General features: G+C 52.7%; 1 protein-coding gene across 1 annotated transcript; it reads right to left on the minus strand.

The window, feature by feature from the left end:
• Positions 1-138: 138 nt before the first annotated feature.
• Positions 139-11,652, minus strand: EPX (eosinophil peroxidase). Its single transcript, XM_010372924.2, has 13 exons — positions 11,456-11,652; positions 11,248-11,341; positions 10,833-11,008; positions 10,561-10,678; positions 10,281-10,410; positions 9,212-9,418; positions 7,221-7,539; positions 5,274-5,434; positions 4,681-4,936; positions 4,079-4,249; positions 1,674-1,911; positions 884-1,096; positions 139-575 (listed from the first exon to the last, which is right to left on the minus strand). The coding sequence occupies exons 1-12, from the start codon at positions 11,529-11,531 to the stop codon at positions 895-897; spliced, it is 2,148 nt and encodes a 715-aa protein (XP_010371226.1). The 5' UTR covers positions 11,532-11,652; the 3' UTR covers positions 139-575; positions 884-894.
• Between the last annotated feature and the right edge of the window lie 3,643 nt (positions 11,653-15,295).

Genomic DNA, 15,295 nt, shown 5'->3' on the forward strand with positions numbered 1-15,295 from the left:
CTCTTCTAATTCAGTCCCCGGGAGAGGCTTAGATGGTTGTGCCAGCGTGCGTGTTAGCAGCACTTCTCTTAAACACCTGGAGCCAGGCATGGAACTGAGGCCACGTCCTCCCTAGCCCAACACAGAAACAGCAGCCCCTGCCCTTAGCAGTGCTTTATTGGTAGAAGCAGAGCATGCTGCCCAGCCTCAGGCTCAGAGGAGGACTGTGGGGTGTCTGGAGGCAAGGACTGAGTGGTCTCTCAGTCACGGTGAGGGAGGGGAGGGAGGGCTGGGAAACAGTAGAAAGTGCTATAAACCCTCCAGCTGACTTTTCTTGCCTGGGGTGCAAGACCACATAGCTTGGCTCCTAAGCCTTTGCACGTGGCACTGATTCATAACCTAATACCTAAGAGACTCCCATGGCGGGAAGGTCCATTGCTGCTAGGAGTCCCCAGCTCACTCCCGGCTGGGGAACCCAGCTCTGAGCTGTAGCCAGCAGAAGCGTCAGCAGGCTGCAGTTGCTCCAGGGGGACAAGGCAGCTTCATGGTCCTCCCCTTCTCCTTGTCTCCAAAAGTTGGAGGCTTGGGATAGACTCCTGTGGAAGTAACAGAACAGATAAGTGAGGAATTTACTGGACATTTAGAAATGGAGCTGTTTTCGGGTATTAGTGACCAAACTGAGGATAGTTGGATGCTCCTAATTTCCTCGCCAAAGTCCTAGGGCCTGGGATTGACTGTCAGCCCAGAAGATAGTACACTGGGAAGCCACTTGGAAAGAGTACTGTATCCCTCATGACAAGTTCTGTTTTCTCTGCTTAGAGACCTAAGAGGACTCAGCCATCCATCCAGGGAAGGATATGAGGGCTTAACCCAGCCCAGGGTGCTGGAGGTGGCCTCCCCTTACCTGCAGAAGCCTCATTTCCCCCGCCAGGCTGACAGGTTCAACCTGGGGATACAGCTGCAGCTTACAAAGCCCCGGGGATAGATGTTGGCTCTGAAGATGTCCCTTGAAACCATGGTGATACCGGTATTGTCACATATAATTCGAGACAAGGAAATTCTGCTCAGGGCCTGGCGCTGTCTTTTGGTGAAAACACCTCGTTTCTGCCACCAGAACCTACCAGGCAGTCAAGAGATGTGGGTGAAGGTTGGGGAGGAATTACCTTGTAATGAGCACCTGTTGTGTGCCAGGCACTTTACATACATTATTCCATTCAGTTCTCACAAAAATTCCTGCAAGATTGGAATCTTAGAAATGAAACAAATTCAGTGGCCAAATAAATTGCCCAGTATTCAGTGCACAGTAATTTAAGTGGCCAGGGCTGGATTTGAACTCAGGCAATACCAACTCCAAATAAGGAGTCAGGTCTTAAATCACAAACTTACTGGAGGGAAACCAGATTTAGCCCTTTCTGCTCATGTTTTCTGGGATCTACCAACCCAGAACAGCGAGGCTGCCAGGCTACCTCCTGGGTTTAAGATGACTCTGGCTCAGGCAATATGGGCCTTGCCTGGGTCAGTGTCTCTCTTCCTTTAACCCAGCTTTCCAGAGAGGAGCCTCCTGATTTCAGATCCTGTGAACTTGGAAGAAATGATACTAAAAAGAGCAGTGATCTTTAATGTTTAGTCTTGAAATGCTAGTGTTTTTCTGCTCTGCCTCTTGTGCTAATGTCTTTTATGATAGGGTCACTGACCTGTCTCCGTCTCGGGCTCTCCTGAACTGGTTCTCGAACAGACAAGCCAGAAGGGGCCCCACTCGAGCCCCTGGCAAAAGGGGCTCAGCGATGGCCCCAATCCAGATGTCAATGTTGTCAGGTGTTCCATACAGATTCAGGAACTTCCTTGCCAAGTCCTGGTTTTTCAGCACCCGGCTAAGCTGTGCCAAATTCCGGGGCTGGGAGAGCCCACAGAAGCGCCTCCAAGCATTGTACCCTGCAGGGGAACAGGGAGAAGCAGCTTGAGTCTTGCTGACCTCCCATTAGCTTCTGCTTCTCTCCACCAGTCCTCTGGGAGGAAGCTGTGGCCAGTCAATATTGGGCAGACCCAGAAGATCCTGCTGGCAGAAGAGGCCCTAAACCTTCCAAAGACCAGGTTTCTGTCCTCTGATTGAAAATGTGAGTGGACAACCGTGCTCAGTGTGCATCAGACTAAGGAGTGTGTCCTAACCTAAAAAGCTGTTTTAACCCAAAACACATAACCACAAATCCAACACTTAATGATATTATTACTGGGCTCGAGTGCATTCATTAGACACAAGTAAGACGGTACCCAGAACATAAAAGACTCTCCATCAGGTTTGTAGAATGAATGAGTGAGTGAAAGAATAAATGAATGAACAAACCAACAAATGGAGAGCGTGGATAAAATTCATCTACTCAGAAAAGGATGGCACACTATGATTCCTTTGATATGAGAGGTCCTGCATAGGCCAATATAGAGACACAAAGTAAATTAAGAGGTGATTGGGGCTGGGGTCAGGATGGGGATTGACTGTTCTTACAAGATTTCTTTGGGGAGTGGTGGAAATGATGTGATATTAGATCATGGTGATGGCTGCATAACTCTAAATACACTAAAATCATTGAATTGTCCATTTCATATGGGCGAATTTTATGGTATATCTCAATAAAGCAGTTTTTAAAAAGTTTTCAAAAACTTCCAAAGACCAGCCGTACCAATTTGTCAGCCATCAGGATCCCACACAGGGCCAAGCCACATCATAAGATGTGACAATCAAGGTAGGAGATAGCTTGGCCATGTCCCAAAGGGATACCAGCCCAACATCATCCATTGAACCACAACTCACACACACCATCCCCCAGCAGAACACATGAAAACAACACAGGGTTTTACCATACTGAGCACTGGGGTGAATATCTCAGGACCCTCACAGCACCTTTGTGAGGTGCTTTTATGGCATGCTAACTATATCTGCTATGTTTACTAAAGTTGAGCAACCATGGTCTTCAGGGTCACTTTACTGTTCAGTGGAGCTCAAACCAGGTTGTCCAGTTCCCAGTTTGATGTTGGACTTGGGAAGGGATTAGAGGAGATTGTAAGCTAGTGTCAGGATAATATTTCCCCGCACAGCTATTGCGGGGAGCAGAAACTCGCAGTGTGGAAACTTGGGTGGCTAGCGATCTCAGCTCTCCAGCAGGGAGCGCCCACAGCTCCTTAGCTGCCAAGAGCACCCAAGTTTAAGGAAGGAAAGAAGCTCAGGTTTCTCGAGTGCCTGCTGTGCTCTACCAGGCGCTGTGTGAAGTGGGGTGGGCAGTAGGAGGTGCCACCACTGCTTCACACGTGGGCAGATGGGCCTTCAGGTTCTTTCTAGACAGGGAGGTAGGAGGTGGGAAGGAGAGAGGAGCGAGGCAGTGGCCAAAGCCTTCCCCTACTGGGGTTGAACAGGGGGAAGAAAGGAGAAATTGTAAATTTAAATTCAGATTTTACTACTTCTTATTTATGTGACCTTGGGCAAGTTACTAGCTGTCTCTGAACATAGTTCCTCATCTATAAAATGACTGTAATCATTGCTTCTCAAGGTGATTGGGAAGACAAATTAATGTACATGAAAGTGACTAACAAAGTGCCTACATTTTCTTCTTTCCTGGGATAAAGTCATTTGTGCCCTCACCAAACAGCCACTGCAGCCTTAGTTTTATTCCACCTATTCCCTGCCTCTAAGACTCTTTGCCTTTCTCCACTTAGAGCAAGGAACGTTTCTGTAGCTCTGAAATTTTAGCCTTCCTCCTTGGAACTTGCCAGAGTGTTGGGAATGGAGCAGTTCTTCCCTGCCTTTTAAGCCTATTGCTTTTTTTTCTACTTGGAAATTTCAAGCCTCCCTTTTTCAGCTCCTGGGCCTAAGTCCTGGTCCTGTGGTGAACCTAAAGCTGGAGCCCCTACAGTGGTTGGGGAACCATGGCAGGACAACAAGTGGAGTTCCAGGGGTGCTTTGAGAAATCGACCTTGGCCTTGCATGGCTTTGCAACCCTGTACATCCTGTAGATAGTCCCAGTCAGAAAGGAGGTACTAGGGTCTTCCCAGACCCCTTGAGCAGCCTGGCCTGAGCAAAGCTGGGAGAAGAGGCGGACAGCGTCCTCACCTGGAAGGCCATGGTCCCGGCTTCGTTGCATGTTGAGAGCTGCCAGGTCCAGCCCGATCCTCCTCACTTGCCGAAACAGCCGGTCCCGGAGCTCATCCACTAACATGGCATCCTGACGGTTCAGCTTGGCAGGGGTGGCCATGAGTCCCCGGAGGATGGGGTCGATGCCACCTGGTGGCAGGGAATGTGAGTAGTACAGATTGGACCAGCCTCTGGGAAGTTACTTGGGTTATCACATGATGCCAAACTAGCCCAGAGCTGGACAAGCCAGTTGGGTATGTTCAGTAATGTTTGTCAGGAAACAGAGTTCTGGAGAGACATGAAGCAGCTGGAGCTGGGAGACACTTCTTAAGGAGGGGAAGGTGAGCTCCCCATCAATCTGACATTAGTCTCCACCCCTTTAAAAAATCCTCTCATTCCACAGAGGATGGGAGGCCTGTGACTGAGGGTCTTGCTGGCACCTGCCTTGTTTCCACTGTCCTGGGGAGATTTTAGCAGTGGCTTCTGCAGCAGTCTGGCTTCCTGGCAGTAAGCTTGTCCCACCTAGGGGAGGGCATGCTCCCCACCCTTACCCCCATTTGCCCCCTGGAAAACCTGGTCACCTTCATACACGATCCGCCAGCTGGCAAAGAAGGCAGAGCTAAGTGGGACGTGTGAGTTGGGTGCAGAGGCCCGGTACTGTCTGTCCAAGCGGAACATGAAGGGCTGGAGCATGGTGTGGCCAAAGCGGAAGGCCAGGGTGAAGACATTGGCCACTCGTGGGTCCACATTGGAGCAGTACCCCCTGTAGGGTCCCAGGGTTCTCCTGGCCCGGGCCTTGCCCAGAACCAGGGGCAGAAAGTCTCGGTAGGTGATGATCTGGAAGAGAAGACAGGAGGAACATTCCCTAGAGGCCACTCACCCACACCCTTGCCTTTTCAAAGGGTGGCTCAGACATATTCTTTATTGTCATCATGTCAATTGTGACAATATTAATTTCCTATTAGTGAGTGGAGATACAAAGCCCAGAGAGGGTGAGTGACACAGACAGGGTCACACGGAGTTAGAGGCAGAATCGGGGGAAGAGGACAGATCCAGGCGCACTGCCAGTCACACAGACCCAGCTGGTTTTAGGCACATCCCCAAGGATGTGTTAAGGACTGCTTCTCATGCCAAGCTTGTCATCTGGGGGATGCTGGGATGCAGAGCTCCTTACCTGGACCATGGCCCCCACGATCTTCCGAGCCTCATTGTACAGCTTGTCTCCAGTCCACCGGGGATTCAGGCGTCTCAGCTCGGTGGCCAGCCGGTTGTGCTCTCGCATAAAGAGAGTGTGCATGGCTGCCAGTTTGGGGGTTTCCGTTGATCGGGTGTCACCTTGAAAACCCCAAGCTCAGATTTACTGCAGCCTTTCCCAGAGCAATGTCCTTCTACTAGGGCAGACCCAGGGCTGGGGACTGGAGAGATGGGGTGGGCCACACTCCTGGCCCTCACTGGACCTCCATCTCTTCAGCTGTGCTGAGGCTCCTCATCTCCACTCTCCTCCCTAACACAACAGGTCAGGAGCGGGAGGACCAGGGGTTCCTAGGAGGCTTGGGTTAGGTGGGAAAGTACAGGGCAGCTGCTGGTCTCAGGCAAGGGCTTCTTTGCCCAAGGACTCTACTCTATAAGACAACCAGAGCCATAGCGTGGACCAGCTCTGGGCAAGAGCACCTTGACTTTGGAACTGCGAGCCCACCTGTCCATGAGCTGCATCTGCCTACATGTTCTCTGCCAAGGGCTGGTGTACCTTTTTCCATCTTTGGGCTTCGTATAACACTGCTCTCCCCCGTGAGCCAGAGGGAAAGAGGAAGAGAGGGAGGGTTGGGCAGAGACTGTTCTTAGGAACAGACCTTCTACTACAGGCAGGGAAGGAAAGTTAATTCCATCATTTGCTTGCTTTTAACTAAACCCTTTTGCACAAGGTCTTAGTTCAGTAGACCTCTCCTGAAGGCACACGCTGTTCTTCCCAGGACACACAAATATACAATCCTTCAAAAGAGGGGCTGGGGCCGAGTCCCTGTGAGGAAAACAGTGGAATAGAGTGGACTGGGCAGAGACCTGGAAACAATACCGACTGTATTCTCAAGTGGACTCTGCCATTTGAAACTGTGTGCTTTTGGGCGCATGATTCACCTTCCCTGAGTCTCAGTTTCTTATCGTAAAATAAGACCAATAATATTTCCCTCCTTTCAGGGCTGTTGCAAGGTTTAGAGATGACACATTTAAATATCTTAATAAGGTTGGGTGCGGTGGCTCATGCCTGTAATCCCAACACTTTGGGAGGCCAAGGCAGGTGAATCATCTGAGGTCAGGAGTTCGAGACCAGCCTGGCCAACATGGTGAAACTCTATCTCCACTAAAAATACAAAAATTAGCCAGATGTGGTGGCAGGCACCTGTAATCCCAGCTACTCGGGAGGCTGAGGCAGGGGAATCACTTGAACCCAGGAGGTGGAGGTGGCAGTGAGCTGAGGTCGCACCACTGCACTCCAGCCTGGGCAACAGAGTGAGACTCAGTCTTAAAAAATAATAATAATAAAATAAATAAATATCTCAATGAGAAATGACTACCATTATTTTTGTAACCATGTACACGGGGCAAAAGACCCTGAGGAGAGTTCAAATTATGCTTCCAGAAGAAGGTATTAACTGTCTAGCAACAGGTGGGGACAAGGAGGAACTAAGGAAATTTATCCCAGAGAAGAGGAAAAACATGGAGATGGAAGTAACAGCTACTTTGAGGTATTCCTGTGTGAAAGAGAGACAGTGTCTTTTCTGAGGTTCCAGAAGCATGATTAAGGGGAATAGGTGAATATTTGATCAAAATAAGGAGACCTTTCTAACAGTCGGAGCTGCCTGTGGCTGAGCTGGGGCACCATATAGGTGGTGAGAGGCTTCTCACCAGAGATGGTTAAGCAGTTCTCTCTGGGCACACACAGGGAGCTTGGAAAGGGACTCCAGCGTCCTGATTCTGTGATGACAGTGCACAGATCTATGCCTATTGTGTGCCTAATACTGAGGTCCCAAACCATGTACCTTCACCACATCCCACCATGACTTCCCAATCGGGACCCCAGGGATGGCTGTTTCCTGGGAAGACACCACCTTCCTCCCAGTCTGACCTGCCAGGAAGCAGGGGATGCGCGCCGAGCGGTTGGTGAGGAGACAGGGGTCGTCACGCAGGTTGTCGAAGGGCAGCAGGGCCCGGCCATTGTCTTGGAAGCGCTGGTTGACAGCCAGCAGCCCCAGGTAGTTGGTCCGGTTGCGGAGCCGCAGCGAGAGGGAGACCTCGCTGCCATACACCATGCTGGCGTCCACGAAGGAGGTAAGCGCGTTGATCTGGTTGCGGACTCTGTTTTTGTTTTGGGGGCATGAGGGTGCCGAGCGGAAGAAGGGGATGCAGTCACGCTGGTTCTTGATGCGGGGGTCATTGGGTGGTATCTGAGATGGAAGAGGAGCCAGTGACATGGGGGGCCCTCAATAGCAGACTCACTCCTCTCCCTCATGTCCCACCTCTCTCAAAACCTTGCTTAAAACTCCCTTCCTCCAGGAAGCCCTCCTTGTCTCACTCAAGCTCATGCTGCTCACCCCTTCAGTCTGAGTGTCCTTAGCATTTTGTTTCGTGGAGGCTCAAAAGGTTAGGAATGAATGAGGCTTTGGAAACAATCTCTATCCTCATTTTACAGCGAGGAAAACAGCCTCAGAGAAGGGAAGTGACAACTAGTTAGCAGGAAAGGTGGGATTAGAACTTAGTTGTCTTGACTCTTAGGCCTGAGCTTCTTTAATTCTGTTCAATTCGACAGACCTTTTCTAAGCCCCTTTCTTGCTTGGTGCTTTGGAGACTATGAAGGTCAAAAAACACAGGAAAGGTTGCAGGAAGCTGGCAGTTCAGTGGAAAAAGACACACACATAGAGTTAAGAAACTAGATTGAAGTGGCATCTCCTGTGCTTGATAGAAAAGCCATATGTGGGCCGGCCGTGGTGGCTCACGCCTGTAATCCTAGCACTTTGGGAGGCCGAGGCAGGTGGATTACATGAGGCCAGAAGTTTGAGATCAGCCTTGTCAACGTGTGAAATCCCATCTCTACTAAAAATACAAAAATTAACCAGACATGGTGGCACGTGCCTGTAATCCCAGCTACTCAGTAGGCTGAGGCATGAGAATTGCTTGAACCCAGGAGGCAGAGGTTGCAGTGAGCTGAGATTGCACCTCTGAACTCCAGTCTGGACAACAGAGCGAGACTCTGTCTCAGAATAATAGTAATAGAAAGAAGAAAGAGAAAGAAGAAAAGAAAAAGAAAGAAAACAAGAAAGCAAGGAAGGAAGGAAGGAAGGAAGGAAACAAGGAAGGAAAGAAGGAAGAAAGGATGAAAGCAAGAAAGAAGAGAAAGAAGAGAGGGGAGGGGAGGCCATATGTTAAAAGTGTAAAAGGAAGATCTGAGAAGGCTCTCCAGAGGAGGTGCCCCTGAGCCAGGGATTGAGGAATAGATAAGATTGCTAAGGAAGAGGCCATCCAGAGGCCCTCACATGTCATCCCTCATGAATGTGGCCCCACCTATTAAGGGCGACTGTGTGTGTACGTGGGTGTATGTGAGAGTGTGTGTGCACGTGTGTCAACCCTATGTCCCTAGCAGAGACTCTGCTCCCTGGATTCTATCTTTTCTTCCCTAGTACCCCACACTGTCCTTGCCTTCTAGCCTGAAGGTTAGGACCCTACTCACAGCCCAAGCCCAAGAAGTTGGCAAGAGCTGCAGGGTCCTTAGACCACTCTGGGAAGGAGAGAAGGGCAAGAGCTAAGAGGCCCTTAGGTTGCCAAAAGCAGGGGCCCAGAGGCTTCCCCTGTTGGATTCAGACCCATGGGTCAAGACCTGTCTCGAGGACTTCCCACCCCATGAAGCCTGACCTGAGCCTCCTGGCAGATTGCCCTACCCCCACCTCTCAAACACACAGGGTGCGGGCTCTCTGCTCAGCTGTGTTTCTTGTGTCTCTGTCTCATACCCCAGCTCCACAGGCAGCTGCTTAACGATGGTGCTCCAGTCTTCCAGATCCCCACCCCCAGCACCTTGCCTTTGGGGGAGGCCACACAGGGGCGTGGGGGATTGGCTGAGGGTACCTTGATGGGAAAGCAGGGGGGCAGCTGGGCACAGGTCTTCTCACAGTCAACGCCCTCAGTGAAGGCCACTCTGGCTGGGGACTCCGGGGAGAAGTCCAGGTCGTGGTCAATGAACTGGCCCCACTGCATGAACATGAGGGCCCGGCCACGGTCGGAGGTCAGTCTCTCGCTGGGGAAGCGCACAATCTGGTTGGAGACAGCCCGGACCTGGGGGGAAATAACATCAGCACGGGACATGGGCTCCCTGACCCCACAAGGTATTACAGCCAACCCAGGACTCAGAGAGCAGCAGCTGCCCTGCTGGAATTGACAGCCTCTCCTCTCTGCCCTCCATGCCCCCTTTGTCCCTGGAGATGTAGCCACCTCCTGCTCTGATTCCTAGAAGGATGGTTTCTGGCTGGGCTCCTGAGGATTCTGGTGGTAAAGAGAAGGAGAGGGGCCAGGATGACTGGCTCAGAGCTCACCAGCTCTTCCAGAGGGGAAGGCAGATCAAATAGATAGATCAATTTATAGACTGATAGCTACCCAGACGATAGCACTGATTCACAGGTGCACGGGCTGGTTACCAGGTGATGGATAATGCATGTAGGGAGTACTGGGTCAGTGGATGGGAGGATGGATAGAAGAAAATTAATTAATAGATGTTGATAGATGGGTAGACCACTATATTGGTATATCAATAAATAACTGATGACTTGATAAATGTGAAACAGATCAATAGATAAAGTCAGATTAAGGTATAGAGCTGTTTATATTTAGCAAGACTGGACACTAATTTTCTCAGAAAAAACTCTACAACACCGTAATGGTTAGCATGAATAGAGCACGTCCTTTATAGCTATTTATACCAAGGACTTCCATATTCACACACTATTCTACGAGGTAGGTTTTAGGGCCATTTTACAGATGAGGAAACTAAGCCTCAGAAAGCTGTATTATTTGCCACAAGTCACTGCGCTGGTCAGTGGAAGGGCCTGGGTTCAAGCCCTGCCTGGCTGACTCTAGGCTGTGTTTTACTCCCCACATTTAAGAGATCAAGCAACCTCCCACGCCCTCAGCCCCAACTCACAAGAGGGAGGAGGAAGCCATTGCGCCTCCTGCCGGGGGTCCAGCCAAAGGGGAGCGACAGCCCATCCTCATACTCGGCCGGCAGCCAGCGAGCCAGAGCCTGGTTGGAGGCCCCTAGCCAGGGTCTCCTCCTGCAGCCATCGGTGGGGTAGGTCAGCAGTGGGCAGAGCCTGGAGATGGCTCAGCATGGAGGGAGAGGGTGGGTGCAGGAAAGGAGGGGTCCCCAAGCCGGGGCAGCTCCCCGCACATATTTGTTGCATCGTCCCCCGACCCGCACATACTTGTTGTTGCATCGTCCAGTGATGGTGCGGTACTTGTTGCTGCAGCGCTCGGCCTGGTCCTGGAGAGCACAGCCACTGGCCTGGGACAGCAGCCGCAGCTGTGGTTCTGTTAGTACATCTGTGGGAAGGCCGGTGGGCAGGCCTGAGTAAAGGCCATCCCTTTACCCTCTCTCCTCCCCACACCCCAAGCCTGTGCACCCTGCCTCCCTCTCCTGGCTTCCTTCTACTCCAGGCCAGGGCAGGCCCAGGGGGCTCAGTGAGGATCAGAGTACCAGTGACATTGAAGGGTCCGGACCGCTGGGGTTGTAACTTCTCTTCAAGCAGCCCCAAGGCCACATGCATATAATCTGCGGCCCGAACAACTGTCCTGGTGGCTGCTACCGGTTGCTTGAAGTAGGACAGGAGGTCCATGGGGCTGGCTGAGCCGCTGCGAAGCCGCTGCTTGATGCTGCCCAGGGGAGGAGAAGTGAGGGCTGGAGACAGGGTGCAGACCCTCCTAGCAGAGGCCCAGTCCTGGGGGACAGTCAGGACAGGGCAAGCGGACAGAAGGGTGGATGGAAGGGAGGCTCTACCAACAGGAGAGGTTCATGGGGTCCAGAGGTGGGTGATGAGTGAGATGACCTTGGCTGGGGCCCATGCCCCTCACTGATCCTCCCAGGCCCATGCAGCCCCCAGACCCAAGTCCACCTCTTCTGGGTCCAATTGTAGGCAGCATCCACCAGCAGCTTGGCCTCTGCTATGCAGTCCCGCAGGACCAAGGTCTCCACTGCCCCAGGAGAGTCTGTTCAAAGGGATGGGGACTCAGGGTTCAGCGAGCCACAAGACCTCCATCAAATCCCAAGTGCTTCCCCTTCCATTTCCCTTCCCTCCTCCTTGGCTGTCTAGGGGCCATTACCTGTGTCACTGCCCTCACAGGGCTGGGCAAGGATGAGTGTGGCCAGGACCCCTGCCAGGGCGGGGAGCAGATGCATGTCTGCAGTGAGGCTTCACCAGCCGGGATGTGAGTGACATTCACAACCTGCGAGGGAGGGTCCTCTGCTCCCCTCTCCCTGTGAGGACCCCCAGCTGACCTCTCACCTCCTCCTGCTCTTCTCTGGACGTAGCTTGGAAGGGACTTTTATAGCCCATTCTAGGGTAGGGGAGGGCAGCTCTGGGCCTCAGAAACCCAGCCTCTTGGGTGGAGTTCTGGAACTTCCCTCTGGTTTTCAGGGGAGTTTTGAGACTGAAACCTCCCACCCCACCCCCTGCCAGCCTGGGGACATTCTTCTTGCCTACCCTTCACTCCGTCCATACCCTCTACTACCCAGCCCACTGATGCACTTCTCTCAGGGCCCAGAGCAGCGCCTGGGACACAGGTGTTGATCAATGGATATTTGTTGGCTGACAGGAGCGGTGCACCTCAGTCACCACTGCCTGGCTGCATGGCCTTGGGCAAGCCACTTTCCCTCTCCAGGCCTCAGTTTTCACATCCCTAGAATGAGAGCTGGGCCAGATCATTGGAAAGGTGCCTCTCCTCCCACAACAGGGCAGAAACTGAATCTGCCTTACTGTTATACACACCCCTAGACCCAGCTCAAAGCCCAGCATTTAGTAAGTGCTTAGCAGGTGTTTGTTGAGTGAATGAATGATCTGTGATGAATGATTTGGCTCCTTTCCTTATCCCCTAGCCCTACTCACTCCCTCCAAGGTGCCAGGGAGAGTATGAGGCTGTGGCCGAGGCAGGGCCTGGCAGTGAAATTCCTCATGGGCCGTTTTGGGGACACAGTGAGATGTCACAGGTGAAACATCCAGCTGAGTGAACTGCTGTGGAGCCTAAAAGTGAGCACCCACCGTGGGCTTTATTCTCTTGGCATTTCTTCATTGCCAATCAGTAGTAGGTTTACTCTGAGAAGTAGGTTTCAATTCAGAGTTCCTACTGGGCTTGGTGAGAAGTAGCTTCTTTAGAGGTAGTGTGCTGCACCAGGGTCTGATTGGCCTGGGTTGAATCCAGCCCTGTCACTAGCTTCATGGCCTTGGGTGAGCCTCCATTTCCACCTTAAGTGCAGAATGCATCCCAGTCGGCCTTCTGACAGGGCCCATCCTCTCTGCACCTAAGCCTTCCTCCTGCAGTTTCCTGCCCTGGATGAGCCAAGTTCATCCTTTGCCTCTGACCTCATCCCGGCTGCCTGGAGAGCGCATGCTCATCCCTGAGACAGTTCCAGAGTCACCACTACTGCGGCCAGCAGCTTGCGTGTCCTCGCCCCTTCTTCAGGAGGACACGTCCATTCCTTCCTCAATGTGGACCCCATGCCTGCTCCAGACTCCCAGGGAGGCTGTTCCAAGTATCCTTTCTCCTCCCCGACCCCCACACCCTACTGAAACCCTGCCCAGTGCACTCCACAGCCTCCTCCTCCCACAGCAATGCTACCAGTCCAACAGTTGCTCTTGAAACAACCACTTCTCTTTGGCAACCCCTTTCACAAGCTCCAGTTGATGGCCTGAGCCCTCCTAATCTTATCTCCTTATCTTTAGCAGAGGCCCCTCTCCTGTGACAGGGGGCCTGGGTAGAAGTCACTGTGTAGTAGCTGAAAGCATACACTGGGTTCCTTGATGCCGACCCACTGCATGCCTGGGTAAATCACACACCTCCATGGGCCTGTTTCCAAACCTGTGTGATGGGGACAGGGAACCTCATGGAGGAGAGAGATTGTATAAATCACAGAGCGCTCCTCAGCTGTGTGTCACCTCCCGGCCCTCAGGGAGCCAGGTGCTCCCCGGGTGGAGCCAGGTGGAATGCATGTACCCCAGGTTGGAGCTGGATGGGGTGTATGTACCACAGCTTGGAGCCAGGGTAGGGTGTATGTAACCCAGGTTGGAGTTGGGGTGGGCTGTATGTACCCTAGGTTGGAGGCAGGGTGGGGTGCCTGTACCCCAGGTTGGAGTTGGGGTGGGGTGTATGTTCCCCAGGTTGGAGCTGGGATGGGATGCATGTACTCTAGGTTGGAGTTGGGGTGGGGTGTATGTAACCCAGGTTGGAGCCAGGGTGGGGTGCATGTATCCTGATTGCTGTACTTCCAGGGTCCCCAGCACTCAGAGTGAGCTCTGCTCTCCCTGCAGATGTTCTTCAGCAATAGTGAGCAGGGCAAAGGTTTCTCTATAGCTATGGGCTGCTGTGGGTTATTGGGACAAGCCTGAGACAGAACCCTGGGCTCTAAGCCCAGCTCTGCCATGCTGGCTGAGCTCTTTAGGATTTGGGCCTATTGATTGCTCAGGATGGTGAGGAGAGGCTGCTGCCTGGCTGTCCTGGACTCTGACTCTGGATGTCTCCTTAGTCTACTTTCTGCCACGTTTCCCCCACTGGACCCTGCCCCTAGGCTCCAGTCATCCTAACCTTCCACATATAACCCTCACCTTTTCTCTCCTTCCAAGCAGCTCCTAATTCTGCTGGAAGCTTCCCCTTCCTCGTAGGTCCCTCTGGGAATCCATTTCTGAATCACCCCACAAGCTGGGCTGGGTGCCTAAGCCACAGTACTTAGCAGGCAGGAGCTCCTTGAGAGCAGTACAGGGAGGTGGCGACAAACTGACCTGGGTCCCCATTCCAGCACCGTCATCCACTTGGGCAGGCTCCTCAACCTCTGAGCCCACCTCCTCACAGTCAAATCCATTGCACCCACTGCCTCCACCCTTCAAGCCAATGGCAATCGCTGCCCTTGACAGACAGCCTCAAGGGACCTCAATAAAGGAAGCAACAATAGAGCAGAAAAACAAGGTGTGTTCAACAACACTTTTGAGCACCTGCTATGTGGCAGGCACGGTGCCTCTGAGGTAGACTAGGAAAGCCTCCATTTGACTGTGAGGAGTTGGGCTCAGAGGTTGAGGAGCCTGCCCAAGTGGATGACGGTGCTGGAATGGGGATCCAGGTCAGTTTGTAGCCTGCTACAGTTTGAGGTGATGTAGAGAACGAAGAGCCTTAGGGTGGGCACCAGGTGGGTCCTGAGGCCATCTCCAGTGCAAGGCTGACCAGGTGGTTGGTTAAAGCGGGTGCTGTCCAAGGGAGGTGAGGATGGACAACCCACTGGACATGGAGGCCACCTGCTGGAGACATCACTTGGGACACCTCCCAGGGCTGGGCGTGTGGGAAGCCTGGCTCCCTTCAAGGTCTGTGGGAGCTCTTCCCTCAATAAGTGGAGTCCAGAACCCGCTGCTGGGCCTGGGCCAGGCTCCCTACAAGCCTGGGACCTGGTTGCACCTCAGAGGCTGGGGAGTTGTGTGGGAGAGCTCTTCCCCAGAAAGGGAAATGGGCAAAAGAAATGTCCAAGACTGAGCCACGCAGGAGGAAAGGTTTCTAATGAGACTCATCAGAAAGACTGCTCTTGGGGTGACAGGAGAAGACAAGGCTGCTTGGAGACTGGGAATGAAGAGGACAGAGGAAGTAGAGGTGTTTTTGGCAACAGGGCCCTGACCAGCCAGCCCTCTGGTTGCTGCTGTCCTTCCCTCCCTGGTGGCTGTGGGAGTATGAGACCTTGGGAGATTTGGCACCACTGGCCCCGTAAACATCCAGTCTGCTCTGCTGCAGTTGCTCCTAAGGAAAGGGAACCCGCAGGGATTCGCACAGTCTGGCACCTGCCACTTTCCTCTCCAGTGTCCCATCCCCTCAGTCTCTATTCCTCTGCCCTCTGAACCCACTGGCTTTCGGTCCCCAAAACAGGCTTATTTCCTTTCTGCTTTGGGTCATAACCACAAAGCCTCCTCCGTC

Source organism: Rhinopithecus roxellana, chromosome 19 (genome assembly GCF_007565055.1).
Source record: "Rhinopithecus roxellana isolate Shanxi Qingling chromosome 19, ASM756505v1, whole genome shotgun sequence".
Classification (NCBI taxonomy): Eukaryota; Metazoa; Chordata; class Mammalia; order Primates; family Cercopithecidae; genus Rhinopithecus; species Rhinopithecus roxellana.